Below are 21,091 nucleotides of genomic sequence, written 5' to 3'. Positions count from 1 at the left end.
TGATCTCACCACGGGACTACACGTCTCATTGGAAGCTTCTCTCTTTCATAATTTGCCTCTATGGCCTGGTTGGTGTGCTTTGGAATACATACCTTGCTCACAGCCCAAATTCACAGCTTTAACTTTAAGTTGACTGATGAAGTCCAGATCACTTACATTCAAACTTTTGCTATTTTATTTAAATTCCATTGATCATTAAAGAGCTAGAGTATTAATTTTTATTACCTTGTTTAGTGTCTTACATCTGTGTGAAGGGGAATTTTCAGCCTTTCACATTGACTCCTTAATTAGGATCATTGAAATCTGGTGTTAATGTCTGTTAAAAACATTGTATCCTTTATATCTGTTGTCCTTTTGCCTTTGCTGTTATGTGGGAATTGTTTTGATAATTGTATTCTAGCTCTTGCATCAATTGCACAGCCTCCCTGTTTTTTTGCCCCCTGTTCCTTTAGGGTGAAGGGGGTGGTCTCAAATTGAATGTGAGTCACTTTTAAATTCATACTCCCCCACGTTATTGGGGGGAAAGTTTTTATAGGGTTATAATGGAATGTCGTAGAAAACTTAAAAAAGCATGAGTCGAGTGCTGTTGTATTTAATAATAAAATTAGTGTCAACATGTTGGGTGACCCAGAAACTCTTTTATCATCGAGTTCTATGGTAGTTTTCTCTTGGAGAATTGGATCACTATCAACAATAAATAACTTTTATGTATAACCTAGTTAGATTTTTGCTCACCGAATGTAATGAGGTTTATGTAATTGGGATTAGTAAATAAAGAATGGCCTTGCTGGTTCAAGTTCAGGATAAATCTAGTAAAATATAGAGGCCCTGGAACTAACAGTGCCTCCAAGGTATGAACAGTGGGAGAGCATCCTCCCCAAGGTCAGTCTTAGAATAGACATTGCCCCAGCTTCTTTTAGAAACTCTGTTCATTAATTTGATTAGGTAAGTTTGTGATGCATTTGTTTCTTATATTCCAAGTCTAATGATTTCTCATAAGATCAGGTTGTAAAGAGCACACAGTCTTTTCTGTTTTCTTGGTCATGGTCTATTCTCATAGCACCTCTCCAGTTCACATGGTCATTTTAATCTTCTCTTTCCTTTCTTTAGCACCTGTGCCTCTTTTGTTGAGCTGCATCAGTCAGAACAGTATACATGATATGCTAAATTTAAATGTATTGCAATTCTGTTTAAGGTCCCAAGAGTACATGAATAAATAATTAAGGACAGTATTCAGAACTAGCGATATTAAGAAATGAATATAATGACTTCTACGAATGCATCATATATTTCACATCTGAGTTTGATTTTTTACATCTAATTTAGATTGGTCGGCTGCTACACGTAAGCAAACTTGTATTTGCTTGTGCTAAAATTTTATTACCACTTTTTGCTTACAGTCTTAATTTTTCTCATTTGACTTGACTCTTGACTAGTAGATACCTGAAAATTTGAGGATATTGTTTTGCATTCCTTTCTTCCTCCATAAAGACTTAAATCATTTAAAGGAAAGCCATTTTTTTCTGTCTAAAGAAGTGCCCTATTTATCTGATAATGTAGCATTCTGCCATTATTTTTAATAATAATCTTTTCAGCAGAAATTTATTCAAGACTTTTTTTAAAGTAGATTTTACCTAGTTTACACTGTGCTTGTTTATACTCGAATTGTTCACGAAATTGTCATATATGATTGCCTTTTGTAAAAGAAAGCCAACATTTGGGAGAAATTGGTTAGCTAAAGGGTCTTGTTTAAATTTTTATTGTGAAAGCCTGAAATTTCTCTCAAACGTGGGAATGTAGATAAAGTTAAATGTAAAAACACCCACCCCCTGACACACACATATTCAAACTAGAAAGTAAGCACTATAAGGGGAGGGGCGTGGACAGGTGTCTTATTGGCTTTACTTACTGTGGTGTTACCAGTAGTACTCTTTATGGAGCAGATATTCAGCAACTACTTGTCAGTAGAATGGATCAGACTTTGTTGCGCACAACTGTATTGAATGAATCCTTATAACATTTTCTTTTATGTATGTCCTCCCCACATAGACAAACTTGTAATGTTTTCTTTTATTGAAAGCTAATGCAGGCATATGGTAAATGAAAACGGTAGAAAAAAAGTGTATGATATACCTCCCTCCACTCCAAGTGTCTAAGCCCCTGCCCTACAACATTTGCTGTTAAGAATTTGTGTGCCCTTTTCAGAAATACTTTATGCTTTTGCACAGAAAAGGATACACACACACACACACACACACAGTTCTTAGATATAGCACGCAGCAAATGAGAACATGCAGAATTGGACTGGTCCTATTTTGGGTTAGGTGTAGCTACTTCTAGGGAGATAATTTTTAAGATGGCATCAGAAAGGATAATATAGCTTGACCCAGTAGATTTTAACGGGGGAGCAGTTTTGCCCACCAAAGAACATTTGACAGTGCTTAGAGACATTTTTAGTTTCCACAGTTGGGGGAAGGGTGCTACTGGCATCTCATGGATAGAAGCCAGGAATGCTGCTAAACCTCCCACAATGCACAGGACAGTGCCTCTAACAAAAAGTTGCCTGGTCAAAATGTCAGTAGTGGGTGAGGTTGTTAACCTGAAAAGTTAAGTGAGTAAAGGAGACTAAAGCCATATTATTTTCACTAGATTAATTTTGAGTGTTTGATGAGTTTCATCTGTTCTGGTAAGAAATCTGCCTGTTCATCTGCAATTCCCCAGGACCTTAAGAACAAAGATCGCATTTGTAATTTTTTTAATTGAGGGCTTTAGGGAAACTTTGATATTCCAAAAATTTAAAGTTTAAATTTAGTTTATTAACAAATGTTGCCTTTCTATGAAATACTAATGTTTCTTAGCGTCTAGTTCAAGCTTATGACTTTGAAATCATATTGGTAAATATTTTTCTAGTTTGTCTTCTAATTTTGTTTATGGTGCTTTTTTTGTTGATCAAATCTAATAGTCTTTAATTTTGTTTTATTTCACTACCTTTTTGTTTATCTGGAGTTAAGTGCCCACCTATATTTACTTACCAATTTCACGGGAAGAGTTTCTTGTTTTTTTTTGTTTTTCTTTTCTGTGTTTTATTTTGGTATGAGATTCCTAAAGGTTTATTTGAAGTTGATCTATTCTTTCTTAATTCACATAAGAAAGATAAGAATCATAAAGCCGAAATATTTTGTCTCAAGTCACACTGCAACAGTGACAAAAGCAAAAATCACACCCAGATCTAGACTCTGTAGCTCATGTAGTTGTCATTTATCTGTTACTAGAAATCTCTTCATAGCCCTGAAATTTCTCCCTGAAAGCAATATGTATAAAGCTTTTGTGATTCACCAACTACCTGCATCAATATGTATATGTATAAAGCTTTTGTGATTCACCAAATACCTGCATCAGAATTATCAGAATACTCATTAAAAATATGCTGTGCTGGGCCGTGCTTTAAACCGGCGGTCCCCAACCTTTTTGGTACCAGAAAATGGTGCTCCTATGAGAATTTAATCCTTGATGATCTGAGGTGGAGCTGAGGGAGTGATGCTAGCGCTAGGGAGCAGCTGCAAATACAGATGAAGCTTCGGTCACTGGCCTACTACTCATCTCCTGCTGTGCAGCCCTGTTCTTAACAGGCCACAGACCAAGAGTTGGGGGCCCATGCTTTAGACTTGTGTAATCAGAATATATGTGGTGGGAACTGGGATCCTTTACCTTAACAAGCTTTCCAGGAGATACGTCTGTTAAACGTGAAGACCATTGGTTTAAATTTTGCCCTTCCCGCCCCCCCCCCCCGCCCCTCCATGTGTCTCATAATCCATTGTTAATCTCCGGTCATGTTTTTTAGGAGTCAGATCAGCATGTGTTTCATTCCTTAACTTTTTAAATTGTATTATGAAATCCGAGTGGTGGTTTATATTATAGCTCACTTCTACTTCCACCTTTTAATTTAATAAAACAATTAGTGTAAGTATCTTATGTCCAAAATCCACTAATAGTGCTGGGAAATACTGCAGTGTTGTCCAGTAGGCCTTTCTGCAATAATGGAAGTATTCTATATCTTTGCTGTTCACAGTGATAGATACTAATCAAAGACATATTTCTTGGATTATAATTTGAGATTATTGGCTTAAATGATTTCTGGGGTTTTTTTCAACTATAAATTACATTGATAAAAATTATATTAAGATAACACTATGTAACAGGCCCTTGACCCATCTCAATTAGAGTGTTATCCTCCTGAGGAAACAGATGTAGTTCCTAAGGGACTTGTCCAAAAGCCAAGCAGTCATTACGTGGTTGGTATTTGAACTCAGATCTGTTGCCTAATCCCATGTTCTAGTTCTCACTTTTGTCCAATTTTATTATGTTTAAGAAATAGAGAACACCAGCAATTGATGCCAGTGATTTCTAAGGAGACAAGTGGACAAATAACAATGAAAACACTCTCAGATTTTGATTTTACCTCCTTGGATAAAATCCAGTGAAGTCCTTTTGTTGTTGTTGTTCTCGTTGTTGTTTTTGAATAAGGCCATACATACAAATTGTGCTTTCAGCTATACATCAGTCTTAATATTTATGCATCGTACATCTGTGCCCTCCCCCCGCCCGCCCCCATATGGTACTTTCTTTTTGCTTTTCATATGACCCTGATCTATCAGGGTTTAAGACTCAGCTAACATTCCAGCTCTTCATAAAGCATTCCCCAGATAACTCCACTCTTTCACTTCTAAATTTTTATATCTGATCTTACATTTGGGTCCTTTTCACATCCTGTTGTAATCCATCTATTGGGTGTCCTTTAGTGTAATCCATCTTTTGGGTGTCCGTATAGCATAACTGCATGTACAAAGTCTTCTTTTTATTACAAAATAAAAAAAAAAAAAACATACAAAGCCACCAAACATATATCTTAGTGAATTATTATAAGCCAAACCACCTGATAATCCCTACTCAAGTCAAAAAAGCGAACTTTGTTAACTACCCTAGAAATGCTTCTATGTGCCCCATCCCACTATCAACCCCTTGCCTCTCCACAAAATAGCCAGCATTCTTATGATAATCACTTTTTTCAGTTCTTTATAGTTTTACCACCCAACTCTGTATTCCTAAATACCACAATGTAGTCTTGCCAATTATTAAAATTTTGTTAGGTCTTTTAAATTTCTCTAGTATCCTTGTTTTCCTTTCATCTCTTTCACCTAAATTGTACCTGTTGAAGGAATTTGCTGATTGTATACCCATGGTGTAATTTATCATGTTCCTTTGTTCTTGTAGTCCCTGCAAATTGCCAGTTGTTTTCAAAATTCGATCAGACTCATGTTACATCCCTTTAGCAGAAATGCACATGGTGGTATGTTCTTTCATCAGGAGGCACCTAATGTCTGGTTGTCTCTCTCCTTATGGTGTTAGCAGCTGTTGATATTCAGTGTCTAGATTCTTTCATTGTGATGCTCTCATTCTATCATTTCTTTTATTTATTGGAATATTTTTATAATGAAATGCTATGATTCATTTACTACCCATTAGACACCCAAGGGTACAGTTCATTTAGGAAAGGAAGGATAAATACTAGTTTCTTGCCCTATATTTACCACCTTTGTTGAGATATAATTCATTTACCATACATTTCACCTATTGAAAATATACAATTGAATGGTTTTTTTAGTGTACTCACAAGAGTTGTGCATAAATTTTAGAAATTTTCATTACCCAAAAAAGAAACCCTTTGTACATTTTCTGCTCCACAGCTGGAATTACAATTTCTTTAAGAAACCTGCTTTTTTTCAGTAGCAAACGGTATTTCAAGATCACAACCTGAACACTAGGGGTACCTACTATGTTGGTCTTATTTCTAGGCATCTTTAGTGAACAGTGAGGAAATATAGTACAGTCAATTTGTATTCACTGTACACATCAATATAGTAAATATTTATTCATTTACATGTTAAGTATATGTTACCAGGCCTTGTTTTATATCTATTTTAAATATATATATTTAAAGTACCTCAGGAGTTCATTCTGACTCGACATCATTTTTTAGTTAATCTCTTGGGTATTACATCTCAATGACCTTTCTTTCACACGAGAAATCTTAGTTCTCAAGAATGTGGGATGATAGAATTTAAATATTCCATAGTCACTTATTTACTTAATCCCACATTACACAAATAAGTTTCAGAATAACAGTACTACCATCACCAATATATTTACAGTTAAGTGTTTATGCTTTGCTCTCACCTCTTACCCCTGGTTTTTATAAGTAGTATACATTATCTTAAATTGCCTTTAGAAAACTTTTTTAATCCTCATTTTAATCTTCTGTACGTAATTATACATACATATATACACACACACAGACATATATGTATATATGTATATATATATACATATATACATGTGTATATATGTATATACATATATACATATGTGTATATATATATATGTCTGTGTGTGTGTGTGTGTGTGTGTGTGTGTGTATGTATCATTACCAGGGCTCATGTTGAAGTCTCTACAGTCTTTTTGACTCTTTGAAGTTCTCTTGAAAACCATGGAAACTATTTATAGTCAAGGTTGGTTTTGCTGGATATAAAATTTGGAGCGCATGCTTTCTTTCCTTGGGTATCTTAAACAATAAGAACTTTTGTCTGGCATAAAGCACTGCTGGCAGTTTGGATGGTGATCTAATTTTTTAAAATTTATTGTTGTCTAAATGGCCTAAGGATTTTTTTTTCCTTTAAAATCCAGTAATTTTAACATTATAATATATGTTAATATGGGTTGTTCTGCATTGGTATAGTAAGATGTAACGAGCCCTTTCAATATGTAATTTTTTCTACTTCGGTGTTTTGAATCATTTTCTTAATATATTATTAGCTTGGAGATATGTTACTCTCTTAATTTTTTGTGTTTTTTTATTGTAAAATGTAACAAATTGTATCACGTTAACCATTTTTAATTGTACAGCCTAGTGGCATTACGTACATTTACATTATAATGCAACCATCACAATCATCCAACTCCAGAACTTCTCAAACTGAAGCGCTGTGGTCGTTAATCAAACTCCACATTTTCCCCTCCCCCATTCTACTTTGTGACTTTCAGTATTCCTGGTACCTTGTTTAAGTGGAATCATATAACATTTGTTCTTTCGTGTTTGGCTTCTTTCATTTAACATAATTTCTTCAAGATTCATTCATTTTGTAGCACGTGTCACAATTTCCTTCCCTTTTAAGGCTGAATAATATTCCATTGTACATATATACCAAAAGACGTTGCCAAATCCAAAGTCATGAAGCTTTTCCCATTTTCTTCTAAGAGTTTTAAAGTTGGTTAGTTCTTATATTTAGATTTGATCCATTATGAGTTAATTTTTGTACATGGTTTAAGATAAGGATTAGATTTCATTCTAATGCATGTGGATATTCAGTTTTCCCATTACTGTTTGTCAAAAAAAAACTTTTAAGCAGTTCTTTCTAGTGTGGTTTTGTTGCTTGGGGACAACTATTCTAATTTTTTATTAGAGTATTTTTATATGACCTGAATACTCTTCTGGTACTCACTTCCTTGATATATTAGTTTTCCTGAGCTTTAAGCACTTCAGAGAAGCATTTCTAACTTCACTGAGCTCCCTTTTCTGTCATTTCACATAACATTCAGAAATGTAATAGCTTGCTTCCTGAGGTATACTAGGTGTGTCCCCTCCCTCACTGTTACCTTCTTTTTGCCTTTCAACTATCCTGACAATTGTGCTTTTGTTCCCAGACTTTTCTCTTCAGCATGGAATCTTGAAATAGAGCTTTGGGAGTCAAATTTCAAAAGTTCATAAAAGTTAGCTTCAGTCCTTTAAGGCTTACTCTAGGCCTCTTGCATCCACTCACTCATTGGACTTGACAATTCCTCTTAGGTTTAGCTGCTGTTCTCAAATTGGCCCACCATGATTTCCAATCTTTAGTTTTTGCATCTGGCTTCTTTGAGGTTCTTCTCTTAGCAAATCCAGCACATGCCCCATTAGTTTCCTTTGCTTCTGGTTATGTAGACGCCGATACTGTATAGATATTGTGGTTATACAGTAGCCTATTTTGTCCTCATCCATTTTTATTTCTGGATTTCCTATAAATGCCTTGTCAAGTGGTTTGGTTGTTAACATCCAGGGGATTTTAGTTTTGTTATACTCTGGTTTTCTGTGGAGATTTGAATATCAGCTGCCATTGTCTACTCAGATTCTTCACATGAGACATTAAAAATGTTATCTTTAATCACTTTAGGGGGTGATACACTAATTTCTAATCTCTACAATTTGCTTAATATGTATAACTTCTAAGAAGATAAGGATGATTTTTTTAAGAATAATAGAAGTCAGTTGCAGTTCATTCTGTTAAACCAGGAGGATGATCTATCTGGGAGAGTTTATTGATAGATGTTAAAAAGTATATACGATATTTTTGACCTTTTTTTTTTTTTCAGATTAATTCTGAAAAGAACTCTAGAAAGTTTTCCAAAAAGCTTTAATGTTATTTTAAAACAGTATTCTATCTGCCTAATTACATGGATGTTGGCTGATTGTGTTAATTGACTATATTACATAAGTTTTATGAAATCTTTATGAAGCAGCTTTTTATTTTTCAAAATTTGATGGTTGCAAAATACGAAAATAATTAATAGTTTTTCTGTGCACACACACACATATATGTGTGTCTGTTAGTATTGATAGTTCATATGCTTTGATGGTGGCTTTAGTTCATTTGTCCCAGAACTAAGACAGCATTTTGTACAGTATAGTAATGTAGTGATTCTAAACTAAGTCTGGTCTTGGAGTGTTTGCATTGGCCAAGGCACACAAAGATCTCTGTATAAAGACTTCTTTTTGTCATTTATAAATTGACTTTGAAGGCAGTTAGAACAGGAATTCTCAAGATATTTTTTGTACATAAAATTGACTATGGAAATTTTTTTAAGCGAAGAACAAATTAAATCACAATACATTCTATTATAAGCATGTATACACATTTTAGGGAATGGGGAAAATATTACAATATTTGAGGAATTTAAGTTAAGGCTTTAATAGCTTATACTTAGTGACAGTGTGCTGTATGTTTACATGACAACAATTTTCCACAAACATTAATCGCATATTTTATGGCAAGCACTATGCAAAGTTGGTATTGTTTTTTATAAATAAATGAAACTGCTTTTTTAAAAGAGATTTATATTCTAGAGGGAGAAGAAAAAGAAACTAAGGTCTAATGTGGGATGACTAATGTGGAATTAGGAACAGAAATCAATTTGAGCTATTTTGTGATGCCTATGACTATTTAATACCTTTAAATCTGTTTTACATAATTTTAATGAATTATCTCGGAATGCCAACAGTGTATTTAAAATTGTGCAAACATTATATATGTCTTTATAACTACTAACTAGAAATGGTTAATTTCCGGCTTCTTTACTGCGTTAACATGGTTACTAGAAAAATCTTAATTACATTTGTGGCTCATACTACGTTTCTCTTTGACAAGAATGGCTTGGGCTATAGACTCTTAAAAGTAATACCAGTTAACTAATGGAAAGTGTATAGACATTCGTATCTATCAACAAAAAAATTATCGTGGAATTCACACTAGTACTGGGTTCTCTAGGGAAGTATGCACATTCAAAATAATTTTAAATTGAGGACTCATTTAGAATTTGAAAAAAATAATAGTAATGATTCTTTTCAGGTCAAGAATCTTAAGATCATGAAAACTGACATAGTGCCATGTTTGAAAAAATAGAACAGGGAAAGGAAGTTCTGATGATTTGGTAGCAGTCTTTAAATGGCGCATTCGTTCAGAGAGGATACCATACCCTTAGATAGATGTTTTAGATATTGTGTATTGCTAATTCAGTGATTGGTGTTTTGAGTGCCTAATATGGGTAGCCATTTGAATTAATGCTATGGTTCACTTTCTGTAGACTTAAACATCTGTTTAATTTATTTTTGTTAACCAAACAAGCAAACTAATGGTTTTCTGAAATAATCGCATAATTTAAATGTCAGAGTGAATCATTCTTTAAGAGATGGATTTATACCTTCTGAAAATGAAACATAATTCTACTTTTAAATTAACAACCGTGCAATAAAGTTATACATGCTTAATATGAACATTGTTCACCAGTATTTGTTATACTATGATTGGGCTTTTGATTTCCTTGGAATTTCCTTTGTTGGTATGCATACACTAAATATTTAAAATCAATGTCTTTAACATTAACTTATTTTTTTAAAAAATCTATTGAGATATAATTCACATACCATAAAATTCACCCATTTAGAATGTACAGTTTAATGGGTATATTTACAGAGCTGTACAACCACCATCACAATCTAAATTTATATTTTCATCACCCCAAATAGAAACCCTGTATCTGTTAGCCGTTCACAATTTCTCCCCTTCTCTCAACCCTGGATGACCATTCTCTGTTTCTGTAGCTTTGCACATTGTAGACATTGCATATAAATGAAATTATGCAATATAGTCTTAGCATAATGTTTCCAAGACCCATACATGGCGCAGCATGCATGTATCAGTACATCATTACTTTTTACTGCTGAATATGACAACATTCCATCCATCATGGGGACATAGCTCATTTTCTTTATCCATTTATCAGTTGATGGATATTTGGGTTGTTTCCACTTTGAGACTGTTGTGAATAATGCAACTATCAACTTTCATGTGCAAGTTTCTGTGTGGATATATGTTTTCATTTCTCTTGGGTATATACCAGGGAGTGGAATTGGTGGGTTGGATGGTAACTCTAGACCTCAGTAATCTTGGATAGCTTTTTATTTAAAAACATTTTGAGAAATCTCCTAACTTTCCCAAAGCAATGTATAAGGTAAGGGTTCCAGTGTTCCACTTCATGTTGTCTTTTTTCAGTTATAGCCATCTTATTATGGCCGTCCTGCTGTGTATAACGTAGTATCTCATTGTGGTTTTGATTTGCATTTCCATAATGACTAATGGTATTGAGCATTTTTTCATGTGTTTATTGGCCATTTTTGAATCTTCTCTGGAGAAATGTCTACTTGGATCCTTTTCTCACTTTTTAAATTGTGTCGTCCTTATTAAGTTATAAGAGTTCTTTACATATTCTGGATACCAGTCCCTTATCAGATAAATCTCTCATTCTGTGAGTTTTCTGTTTTAGTTTCTTGATGTTATCATTTGCAGCACATGCATCTAATTTATTTATATTTTTCTTTTGTCATTTGTGCTTTGATGTCATGTCTAAGGTATTACCTGATCCAAGTTCATGAAAATATATTACTGTCTTCTTCTAATAAGTTCTGTAGTTTTAGCTCTCATATTTAGGTCTGTGATCCATTTTGATATAGTTTTTGTTTATGGTGTAAAGAAGGGGGCCAACTTCATTTTTGTGCATGTGGATGTACAGTTTTATTCTACCTATTTCTCCATGAATTATCTTGACACTGTTGTTGAAAAATGAGTTGACCATAAATATAAGTGTTTATTTTGAACTCTTCTATTCCATGATTTATATGTCTGTCTTAATGGCAGTACCACATAGTCTTGATTACTGTGGCTTTGTAGTAAGTTTTCAATTCAGGAAGTATGAGTCTTCAAATTATTCTTTTTCAAGATTGTTTTGGCTATTCTGGGTCCCTTACATTTCCATATGGATTTTAGGATCAGCTTATTATTTTCTAGAAAACAGAAGATGGGATTTTGACAGGCATTTTGTGATTCTATAGATCAATCTGGGGAATACTGCCACCTTTACAATATTAAGTCTTCTGTAATATTAGTTACAGAATCTGACTGAAATTTTCAGATTTATGTAGAATATTTAAATACCTATGCAATGTTAATGTTCTTATGTCACAGTATTGTATGACTACTTGGGGGATGGCAGGGGCTGAAGAATAGAGACAGAAATGAAATGCTAAGTGTACTTTAAAGTATAAGTTGTTTTTTTCATTTCTGTAACAAGTTCATAATAGTGAGGTACTCTTCAATAAATGTTAAAATGCCAGACAATATTAAGCATAGTAAATATATTTAAATATAGTATAATTATGGAAATCAAGCCTTATTCTCTGAATCAGTACTGCTTTTCAACAATACTGAATGGTGGCATTTTTCAGTCTTATTAAGCCAGCTCTTTTTAAATGTAATTAAATGTCCCAAATAACATCCAGCCTGAAGATTTTTTAATTTCTCAATATAAATTATCTTACGTTGCCAATATTAACACTCATACAAAAAAAATTTTTCTTTAACAGTAAGGCATGTATGTATTTACACTGTGTGTTCACCTCCCATAGTTATATTTTTTTCTGTCATGACATATTTGACCCGCTTTACCCCATCTACCTCCCCCTCTCCACCTCCCTGCTACCCTCTGGTAACCACTAGTCTATAGTTCATGTCCATGAGTCTCTATTTGTTTGTACTGTTTGTTTGTTTCTTTTAGGTTTATATCCCACATTTAAGTGATGATATGTGATTTTCATATTTTTCTGTCTGGCTCATTTTGCTTAGCATGATTATCTTGAGGTCCATCTATGTTGTTGCAAATGTCAGTATTTCATCTCTTATGGCTGAGTAATATTCCATTGTATAATGTACCACAGCTTCTTTAGCCAGTCATCTATCGTAGGGTACTTTGGTTGCTTCCATGTCCTGGCCACTGTAAATAATGCTGCTATGAACATCGGTGTGCAAATATCTTTTCGGATATGGGTTTTCAAGTCTTTGGAGTAAATACCCAGTAGAGGGATTGCTGGGTCATATAGAAGGTCAATTCTTAGTTTTTTGAGGAACCTCCATACTGTTTTCTATAGCAGCTGTACCAGTTTGCAGTCCTACCAGTAGTGTATGAGGGTTCCCTTTTCTCCACAGCCTCTCCAACATTAGTTATTACTTGTCCTGTTGATTTTAGCTATTCTAACAGGTGTGAGATGGTATCTCATTGTGGTTTTGATTTGCATTTCCCTAGTAGTTAGCGATGTTGAGCATCTTTCAAATATTTCTTGGCCATTTGTATGTCCTCTAGGGAGAAGTGTCTATTCAGGTCCTCTGCCCATTTTTTGATTGGATCATTTGGGGGTTTTTTTGTTGTTGAGTTGTATGAGTTCTCTGTATATTTTGGATATTAGGCCCTTATCGGAGGCATTGCTTGCAAATATATTTTTCCATTCAGATGGTTGTCTCTTTACCTGTCGACAGTTTCTTTTGCTGTATAGAAACTTTTTAGTTTGACGTAGTTATATGGGTAGGAAAATAACTAAAATACTAGACTGGGTTGATGACATTTTCTATAGTACTGTAATGCCAGTCTTTTCAGTGCAACAAAATCAAGGGTTTAAATCACTTTTAAACATTTTACTGGAATTTTGGTTTAATTTGTTTGAGCTTGGTGATCTTTCTTATAAACAAATTGACATTTTGACCCATCCCATTTTCTTCTGTTAGGGACTGTATCCTCCCCCCCTCCACCTTGTTTTTCCTCATATCTCAGTTTCTACTTTCTTTGTCCTGTTCTAGGAGCTTCTTTCTATGAGTCTTTGCTAAAGTTAATGACATTACCACTTTTCCTTAACTATAGCCTTAAAAAGTGATTTCCATTTTCTAAGCTGTGATACCTAGAACTAGTTAGGTATTTATTAATGAAGTCCTTTTTAGGACACAAAATAGTTATCGTAGTCTTGATGGTGGTGATGGTGATGTCGAGGCAGTTAAGGAACAGGAGAAATGGCTTCACCAGCCTGTAGGACCTAAAGGGTAAAATGTAAGAACAGTTTTGGAAGCCTGTTGATACTGTGTTAGCAAATACAAGCAGACTTGGAAGTCTTTTCTGTGCCTTTTTTAGGGCTTTTTTGGATTAGGAGACATAAAATTGAAGGATAATAAATCAGCTATGGATAATTTTTAAATACAAATGTACACACAAAATGTTCACAAAATTAATTTCTAAAAAAATAAAGACCAGAATGATCTGCTTGCAAATGGCTGATAACTGCCATCATCGGTGACAGAAATTACCCAGGCTTTTTGTTAATTCAGATTCAAACTGACCTTGCTTCCAACTATTAGGGTTGAAGCCAGCAATGCAGAATGAAGAATGTCAGCAATGAGGGCATCATGAACAGAAAGGGGGAGATGGCGGCCAGGAATAGGCAGGAGGAGAAAAAATGGAGAAAGAAGGGAGTCAGATAAAGAGGTAGTAATGGAAATGTGTAAAAGAGTAGAAAATGAGAAGGGAGTGAAAGCAACTGGGGAGCAAAAAAGAAAAGAATATGGGTAACCACTGAAGTAGTGTCAAGTATCATAATTTCAGCATTCGAATCTGCTTAGTTAGCACTTAGAATCTTAAAGAACTGAGTTTAACTGTGGAAGGAAAAAGTTGAGCAAGGAAGAAGGGAATTTTTAAAAGTACTTAAAATTCATTTAAGAGGAACACTAACAATACACAATTGTTTAATTTTTCAACATAGTAATAATATGTGAGTTATATTACTATGGGGCACTAGTCTGAGTGCTTTACATATATTGTTTCATTTAATCTCCACCACAACTTTATAAGCAGATACTATTTTTCCCGTTTTACAACTGTTGAAACTGAACCAACAAAAGGAATAAGAAATTTGCCTAGGCTACTCAGGTAACAGAACCAGCATCCACTGAGGCAGTCTGACTACTGTGGTACAGCTGGCTTCATCACCTCTACCTCCCCTTCTCCATGATTTCTATGGTATATTTCTGTAGAAATTTGTCTTGTTTTTGAATGTAATGTCCCTTTGAAATAGTTGTACATTTGCTAGAGTGACAAACTCTTGACTATTTAAAAATCAGTTTTTCTTTCCTTTTGTTATAATTATTGGAGAGAGTTTATTACTAAACGAGGTACCAGAATGCAAAGATGTATAGTGCATGATCCCCGTCCCCACTGAACTGAATCTCAGTTTGTAATTGTTTGGTCACTTGAACCCACCAAGTATGTAGTATCTGTGTGAATTTTTTTACCTTAAACCGAGTTTACATGTGTTTATTGGCTCAAAAAGTATGCTGTCCTTTAAGAGCCACAGGCTAAATGTAATATTGTCATTACCTAAAATTTTTGGAATTTTTTTCCTTTTAATAAGCCCAACAAGAGAATCAACTTTCCATACAAAAAGCAATAGTACTTAGTTTGATTACTTTCCTTAGTCATCCTTAAATTAAAGCCTCACATGGATATTCACAGAGTATTTATCTTTAAAGGTGTTTTGTTTTTACAGCCCTGAATGAGTAAAATGTTTGCAGGCTGTAGAGGAGGAAATGTGAATGGAGTTAGTGGATTTCACCAGGTACTTTGGAACAGAGTGTTGGGTATTAGGCGCACTGGAGGAAGAGAATTGAGCCCTATTTAGAGGGTACAGAAGACTTCTGTGAGGAGAGTGGGTAAATACACCAGGAATCTACCCCGAAGATCATTGCTTAGCTTTGTGAATACTTAGTTTTTAAAATTATTTGTTGAATTTTAGGATCATTCACTAGTACACATACTTGTTTTTTTCCGTCGAAACTATCTTCTAAGGAGAAAAGCTGTGTGTTTTGAAAGTACCTCTTGATATTGAGGCTTTTTCAAAAAGTCTGAAGACGGTGGAGCTCTGATCGGGAATCCTAAAATAGTTTACCAAGCAAAACTCATAGGAGACTCTTAGAAGTGCCTTTTAGACAAGAGAAATTCTAGATTATCTTGCAGTTAGGAAGGAAGTTTAAATATTAAGTTCAGTCTAATTCTACTTTTGACTTGATTATCTATTGCTTCACTCTTTGATAAATAGTTGCAGCATTTGAAGGCTAGCCTAGCATTCCCTTCTTAGGCATGAATGAAATAGTAAATGAGAGGATGTGGGAAACTGAGTGTGTCTTCATTTTATTGTTTATGGAATTTCGTACATTGGTATTGGCTCTTAGATTTTTATTGTGGCATTTGGAAGACTGAGAATTTAATATTAGTAGCTTCATATTTATATAGAGATCATCTACATTTTCATTCAAATATATTGAACAGCAGCTGCGTAGTGCTAGATATTGGGAACATAAATGAATAATGTAGTCTCTGTGTGCAAGCTGGTTCTAGACCAGCAGGACATGCAAAATTAGTAAACCAGAAGTTAGAACACAGCATAAGTACAATGGTAGAGGTATGCACAATTTGCTATTAATAAAGAAGGATACTTTGACTCAAGAATTTTACCTTAGGAAGAGGTGATCTTTTGAGCTAAGCCTTTAAATAGAAAAGGAATTAGACAATGTAGATAGATAGGAGTGGAAGGAAATTTTAAGTGTATGGGAAAAAGTAACTGATATAGGAATTATTGTCTGATCTTAGTTATCTTATACTTTATACATCTCAAAAAACCCTCACCTGGATGACTGCTATTTAACTGATATTTCAAGAATATTAACTAATTTTGATGTTTAATTAAAATTATTGTAAAGAAAAATAAAAGCTTATTCTAAATCTATGAAAACTAAGAATAAGTTTCTTTTTGGTCATTCTCAATTTTCAAAATATTTTCCTTTTATTTTAGTTTTAAAAGATGGAAATAAGTTGTAGGTCCAAATTGAAATTATTCAGTCCTTTTAAAGTAACATTATTTCTGGTTGCTTGGAGTCAAACTCACTTAATTTTAGATCTGTTTTAAAGATTTATGCACCAGGAGGAGAACTTGAAGTCATTTTTATTCCATTTGCTCATCTGCAAGTACATTTGGACTAGAAAGATCTCTTTCAGATCCAAAATCCGCTGATTGAATTTCATGTCTCAACAGTGATATTTGTAAGCTATTTTAAAAGTTTTCAGAGGAAGGGCTCCACCTTCCCTGTATCAGAAAATTTCTCCTTATGTTACCTACCTAGATCACATCATATGCTTTGTACCCCACCCCCTTTCTTCTTTTGGCATTGTTTCTGTGTAGTGTTTGATGACCCCCAAGATACAGTGAGATTCATGTTTATCTCTTGAAAAATAATGCACCTGAATGTTGACATTTAGAAATTATCTTTCTATGAGAGTTTTTTTTTTTAATTAAAATCATTGGGTTAACATTGGTTAATAACTTTATATAAGTTTCAGGTATGCATCTTTATAATAGAAAATCTGCATACTTCATTGTATGCTCACCACCTAAAGTCTAGCCTCTTTCTGTCACCATGAAATATTTCTTGTATGTAACCTTAGATTATTGAGTTAAAAGTATGCCTATTTTCTGAGTCAGTAATATTTGGTTTATTAGTAATATTTGCTCAAAATTGATGTTTGTCTTCATCAATGTTTTTGTGTTAGTACTGTGTTCTTAATATTTCCCTCTGAAGAATATAACTCATTAAAGCTAAAAAAAAATTGCTAATTCCTTCATCTTCATTTGGCATTATGTCTACTCTGTTGGTTTATATTATGTGTTCCTTGTTTTTTAGCTACTTTTAATATTGCTGTAGTAAAGTCATAGAGGTATTAGGTAGCAGTTTAATGTGAAGAATCTTCTCATTTTGCCTGTAGATCCTTCTCCTGTCTCTTGAGCAAGATTGTATGACCCTTAGATACACAGTGAATCATTGATTAATTTAAAAGAACTTTAGGAAGTGGTGACTGCCATAAAAGATGGAAAATCTGGGTATATAGATAAAGTATGTCTTTTTCCTTTTTTCCTTTAGGATTCTACTTGCAAAACAGTAAAACATTTTATAGACTAGGGTAATTAGTTCTATTTAATGAATAAATTTATTAGAACTCTTACATAAATCTTGTTTAGCCCAACTAGCAATTCATACTATAAATATTTTATTCCTTCCTTGTATACCCCTCCCCTTTATAAAGTAGTATTTTCTAAAATTTGTTTTTAAATCACCAAATTTTTATCTTTTCTGCAGATAATATCACCTACTGCATTATTTTTGGCTGCAAAAGTGGAAGAACAGGCTCGAAAACTTGAACATGTTATCAAAGTAGCACATACTTGTCTTCATCCCCTAGAGCCACTGCTGGATACTAAATGTGATGTATGTAAAAATGGTTTTTGGTTTTGGTTTTGGTTTTTCTTTGTAAATTTGAAACCTTTTCATTATTTGGACCTAATAAAAATGTAATTCAATTAGTGTTGCTTTCCAAATGCTACTTATTTCTGTTACCACTTAGGAATGTAATAACAGGAAGCAGTCTGGCAGAAACGTATTTCATGTATGTTCATAAACTATACATCATTCAGAATCATGTAAGGCTTTGATTCAAAGGAACCTTTGACTTATTTTCTAAGTGTTTCACATTTTGTTATTTATCCTCACAGTAAGCCTGTGATATATGTAGAGTGTAAATCATATTGCCTCCATTGTTTGAGTATATTAAAGACCAGAGATAAATAAATTGTCAGCAAATGAAAGAATAAGAAAATCTTTAGATTTATCTCCAGTCAAGTAATTAGTCTTTTTACAGAATTGTTCCTTATTAATGTATATATACTACTAATCTCTCTGATGCATAAAGATATATGATACATTTTACTACGCTTTCATGAGCAGCAATTTTTTTAATACTTCCCTAAAGAGTAGTGCTAGTTTCCAAACAACTTGTTCATCATCATTACTTTACTGACTTTGTTTGAAAGCACCATTTAAAAATGTACTGACATCTTAAAATAGGCCAGCATCCTGGGCCTTTAAAAACATTTTCCTATCACTATTGTTATAGGTGAGTTTACTTTATCAAGAACTTTTAACTACTGATTGACTACCAGATTGTATTTATTTTGATTTGTATTGAGTTTAAGGTCCAAATTAAGTACATCTGATTTTATTAATGACAAGTTTTATCCTAGATGTTGGCTTCAAGGAAGTAAAATATTAATGTAACCATTTGATAATACAGTATGTGATTGTTCAAAAATGGTTCTTATGTTTACTAACTTTACAAATTCAGTATTATTTCTTGTTAATACTTAGGCTATTCTTCAAATAATAGAAACCTGTGTTTTAAAAGTCAATTCAGTGACTTTTTAAACTTTGAGCATAAATAAAATTAAAGATGTTTATCACCTTAGTCAATTGTCATGATCTAATGATGAGATGCAGAAAATTTTTCATATAGAATAATTACAGTAGGAGAATAATTTACTGATCTCAAGGGAGAAGGTCCTCTATGTCCCCATGGGTATTTGATACATTATTTTGGTATTTTATATCTAAAAAGAAAATTGGGGGGGGGGGAGTCAAAAAATTATAGGACTTGGTTTGATTTTTGTCTTTTTTGAAGAGAGGAAGTTAATTCTAAAAATAATTGATTGACTTCGATTGTCAAGGAATTGCCACATGAAGCATCCTAGATTAAGTTAATAAGCCTTTTCTTTAAAGGCAGGTTTGAATTAGCTGTTCTTACTGGGTTTGTGCTTCCTGTCCTTAATATGTCTTGAAGTACAAGTAATACCTGGGTAAAGTTTTATGTTACAGACTGGAGATCTTTTTTGTTTCTATTAACCACCCCCTTTCATATTATCATTATCTTAAGATTGTTATTTTTTTTTTACTCTGTTTACATTTCCTATATTAGAAGTAATTCAATTTAGACTTATCACAGAATAGATTTTTTTCTGTCACCCTCATTTCCTTCATATTTATAAACTACTCTGGTTCTTTAGTAATCAGTTTATAATTCTCATGAGATATAATGGTCCCAGTCTAGTAGTGTTACGTTTATCTTAAACATTTTAATATTACTTTTACCTGGCAGGCTTACCTTCAACAAACTCAAGAACTGGTTTTACTTGAAACCATAATGCTACAAACCTTAGGTATGTACTTAATGTTGTATATTATTTTGTGTGTGTTCTTCATTACAGTACAGTAAGTCCTCACGTAATGTCATTAATAGGTTCTGTGATTCTAAGTGAAACAACATATAACAAACCCAGTTTTACCATGGGTACAAACAACAGTTATATTCCTATGGTATAAAGGATATTGAACGACTTTATTCGAGGACCTCTTTATCCTAAATAAAGGAAAAATTTCTGGAGTAATTTTATCATCGAAGAAAGTTTCATTTTAAAGCAAAGTTTTAGGCCAGAATGTTAACTGCCTAGTTATAAGGAAGCCATTTTTTAAAAATTTAATTTCATTTGGCATAATTTAATTGAATGGTAAACATAGACTTTAGTATGATTTTCATGTTTTCAGATAGTTGAGATATTATGTTTCAATCTGGATTATCATTGGATAATAAAATAGTTCTGTAGGGCTATGGATATTGTTGTAATGTACACAAACATACATGGTAGTTCTTGTTCTCCTAGAGCTTGTCTACAAAGTTTGTGCAACTCAAGTGTTTTCTAAAGACAATTTATTCCAATCTTTCACTTTACTAATGAAGAAATTGAGGTCTGAGAAGGTTTTGATTGGTGTAAAGTCATATATTACTTCTGGAAGAATGTAGGCTTTATGAAGATATGAGTTTAAATCTGTAGGCCTTTGACTTGCTTTGTAATCTTGGGCAAAGTTCCTGTACCTTTTATATCTCCATTCTGTATATAGGAGGTGGAATAATTTTGCCTCCCATAACATTGTGAATGTGAAGATAAAAGATAATGTATTTTAAAAATTGCCACATAATGTATGTGTCACAAATAATTATTTATTATTCCCAAATGTCAAAAAGAAGTGTGATAATCATAGCTTCCCATCATGACAGATTCCTTTTATTACGGAAATACCTTGTTTGAAATATATAGCACTTGTTTGACGTTTTTATAGTATAAAAAGGTAAACAAAAGTGAGAATTTTCTTACTCTCCAAATCCAATGATTTTAGCATGTTATTATATAAAATTACATAAATATGAAAATTTATAAATGAACATTGAAAATGAAAATACATCATTTAAAAGTAATATAGTTATTTAAAATCATTGTACCATATTTGTATTGTTTATGACAGATTCTTAAGCACAGAGAATGAGTAGAAAAATTTAAGACGAACATTAGAATTTACAAGGTATACCTCTTTGGCTTTCATTCAGGTCTGATTTTGCAGGTTTCATTACAGTAGAAAAATGT

At 33.3% G+C, this 21,091-nt stretch overlaps 1 protein-coding gene across 9 annotated transcripts in view; it reads left to right on the top strand.

Annotated features, from left to right (window-relative positions):
* Nucleotides 1-21,091, top strand: part of CCNT2 (cyclin T2) — a 40,386-nt gene that overhangs the window by 3,020 nt on the left and 16,275 nt on the right. For 7 of the 9 annotated variants that reach the window (XR_001599297.2, XR_001599296.2, XM_036237862.1 and 4 more), the window contains 2 exons: nt 17,922-18,050; nt 19,771-19,831. Coding sequence is in view for 3 of the 9 variants with exons in the window: in XM_016164015.2 (XP_016019501.2) it covers nt 17,922-18,050; nt 19,771-19,831 (190 nt within the window). In the remaining 6 variants the exon portion in view is untranslated. Of the gene's footprint in view, nt 1-17,921; nt 18,051-19,770; nt 19,832-21,091 lie in introns of those variants that run through there. The other 2 variants (XM_036237863.1, XM_016164017.2) reach the window with 1 other exon arrangement.

This window comes from Rousettus aegyptiacus, unplaced genomic scaffold (assembly GCF_014176215.1).
Source record: "Rousettus aegyptiacus isolate mRouAeg1 unplaced genomic scaffold, mRouAeg1.p scaffold_m13_p_2, whole genome shotgun sequence".
Classification (NCBI taxonomy): Eukaryota; Metazoa; Chordata; class Mammalia; order Chiroptera; family Pteropodidae; genus Rousettus; species Rousettus aegyptiacus.
Note: the sequence above shows the minus strand (reverse complement) of the source record. Positions and strands in the feature narration are given on the sequence as shown.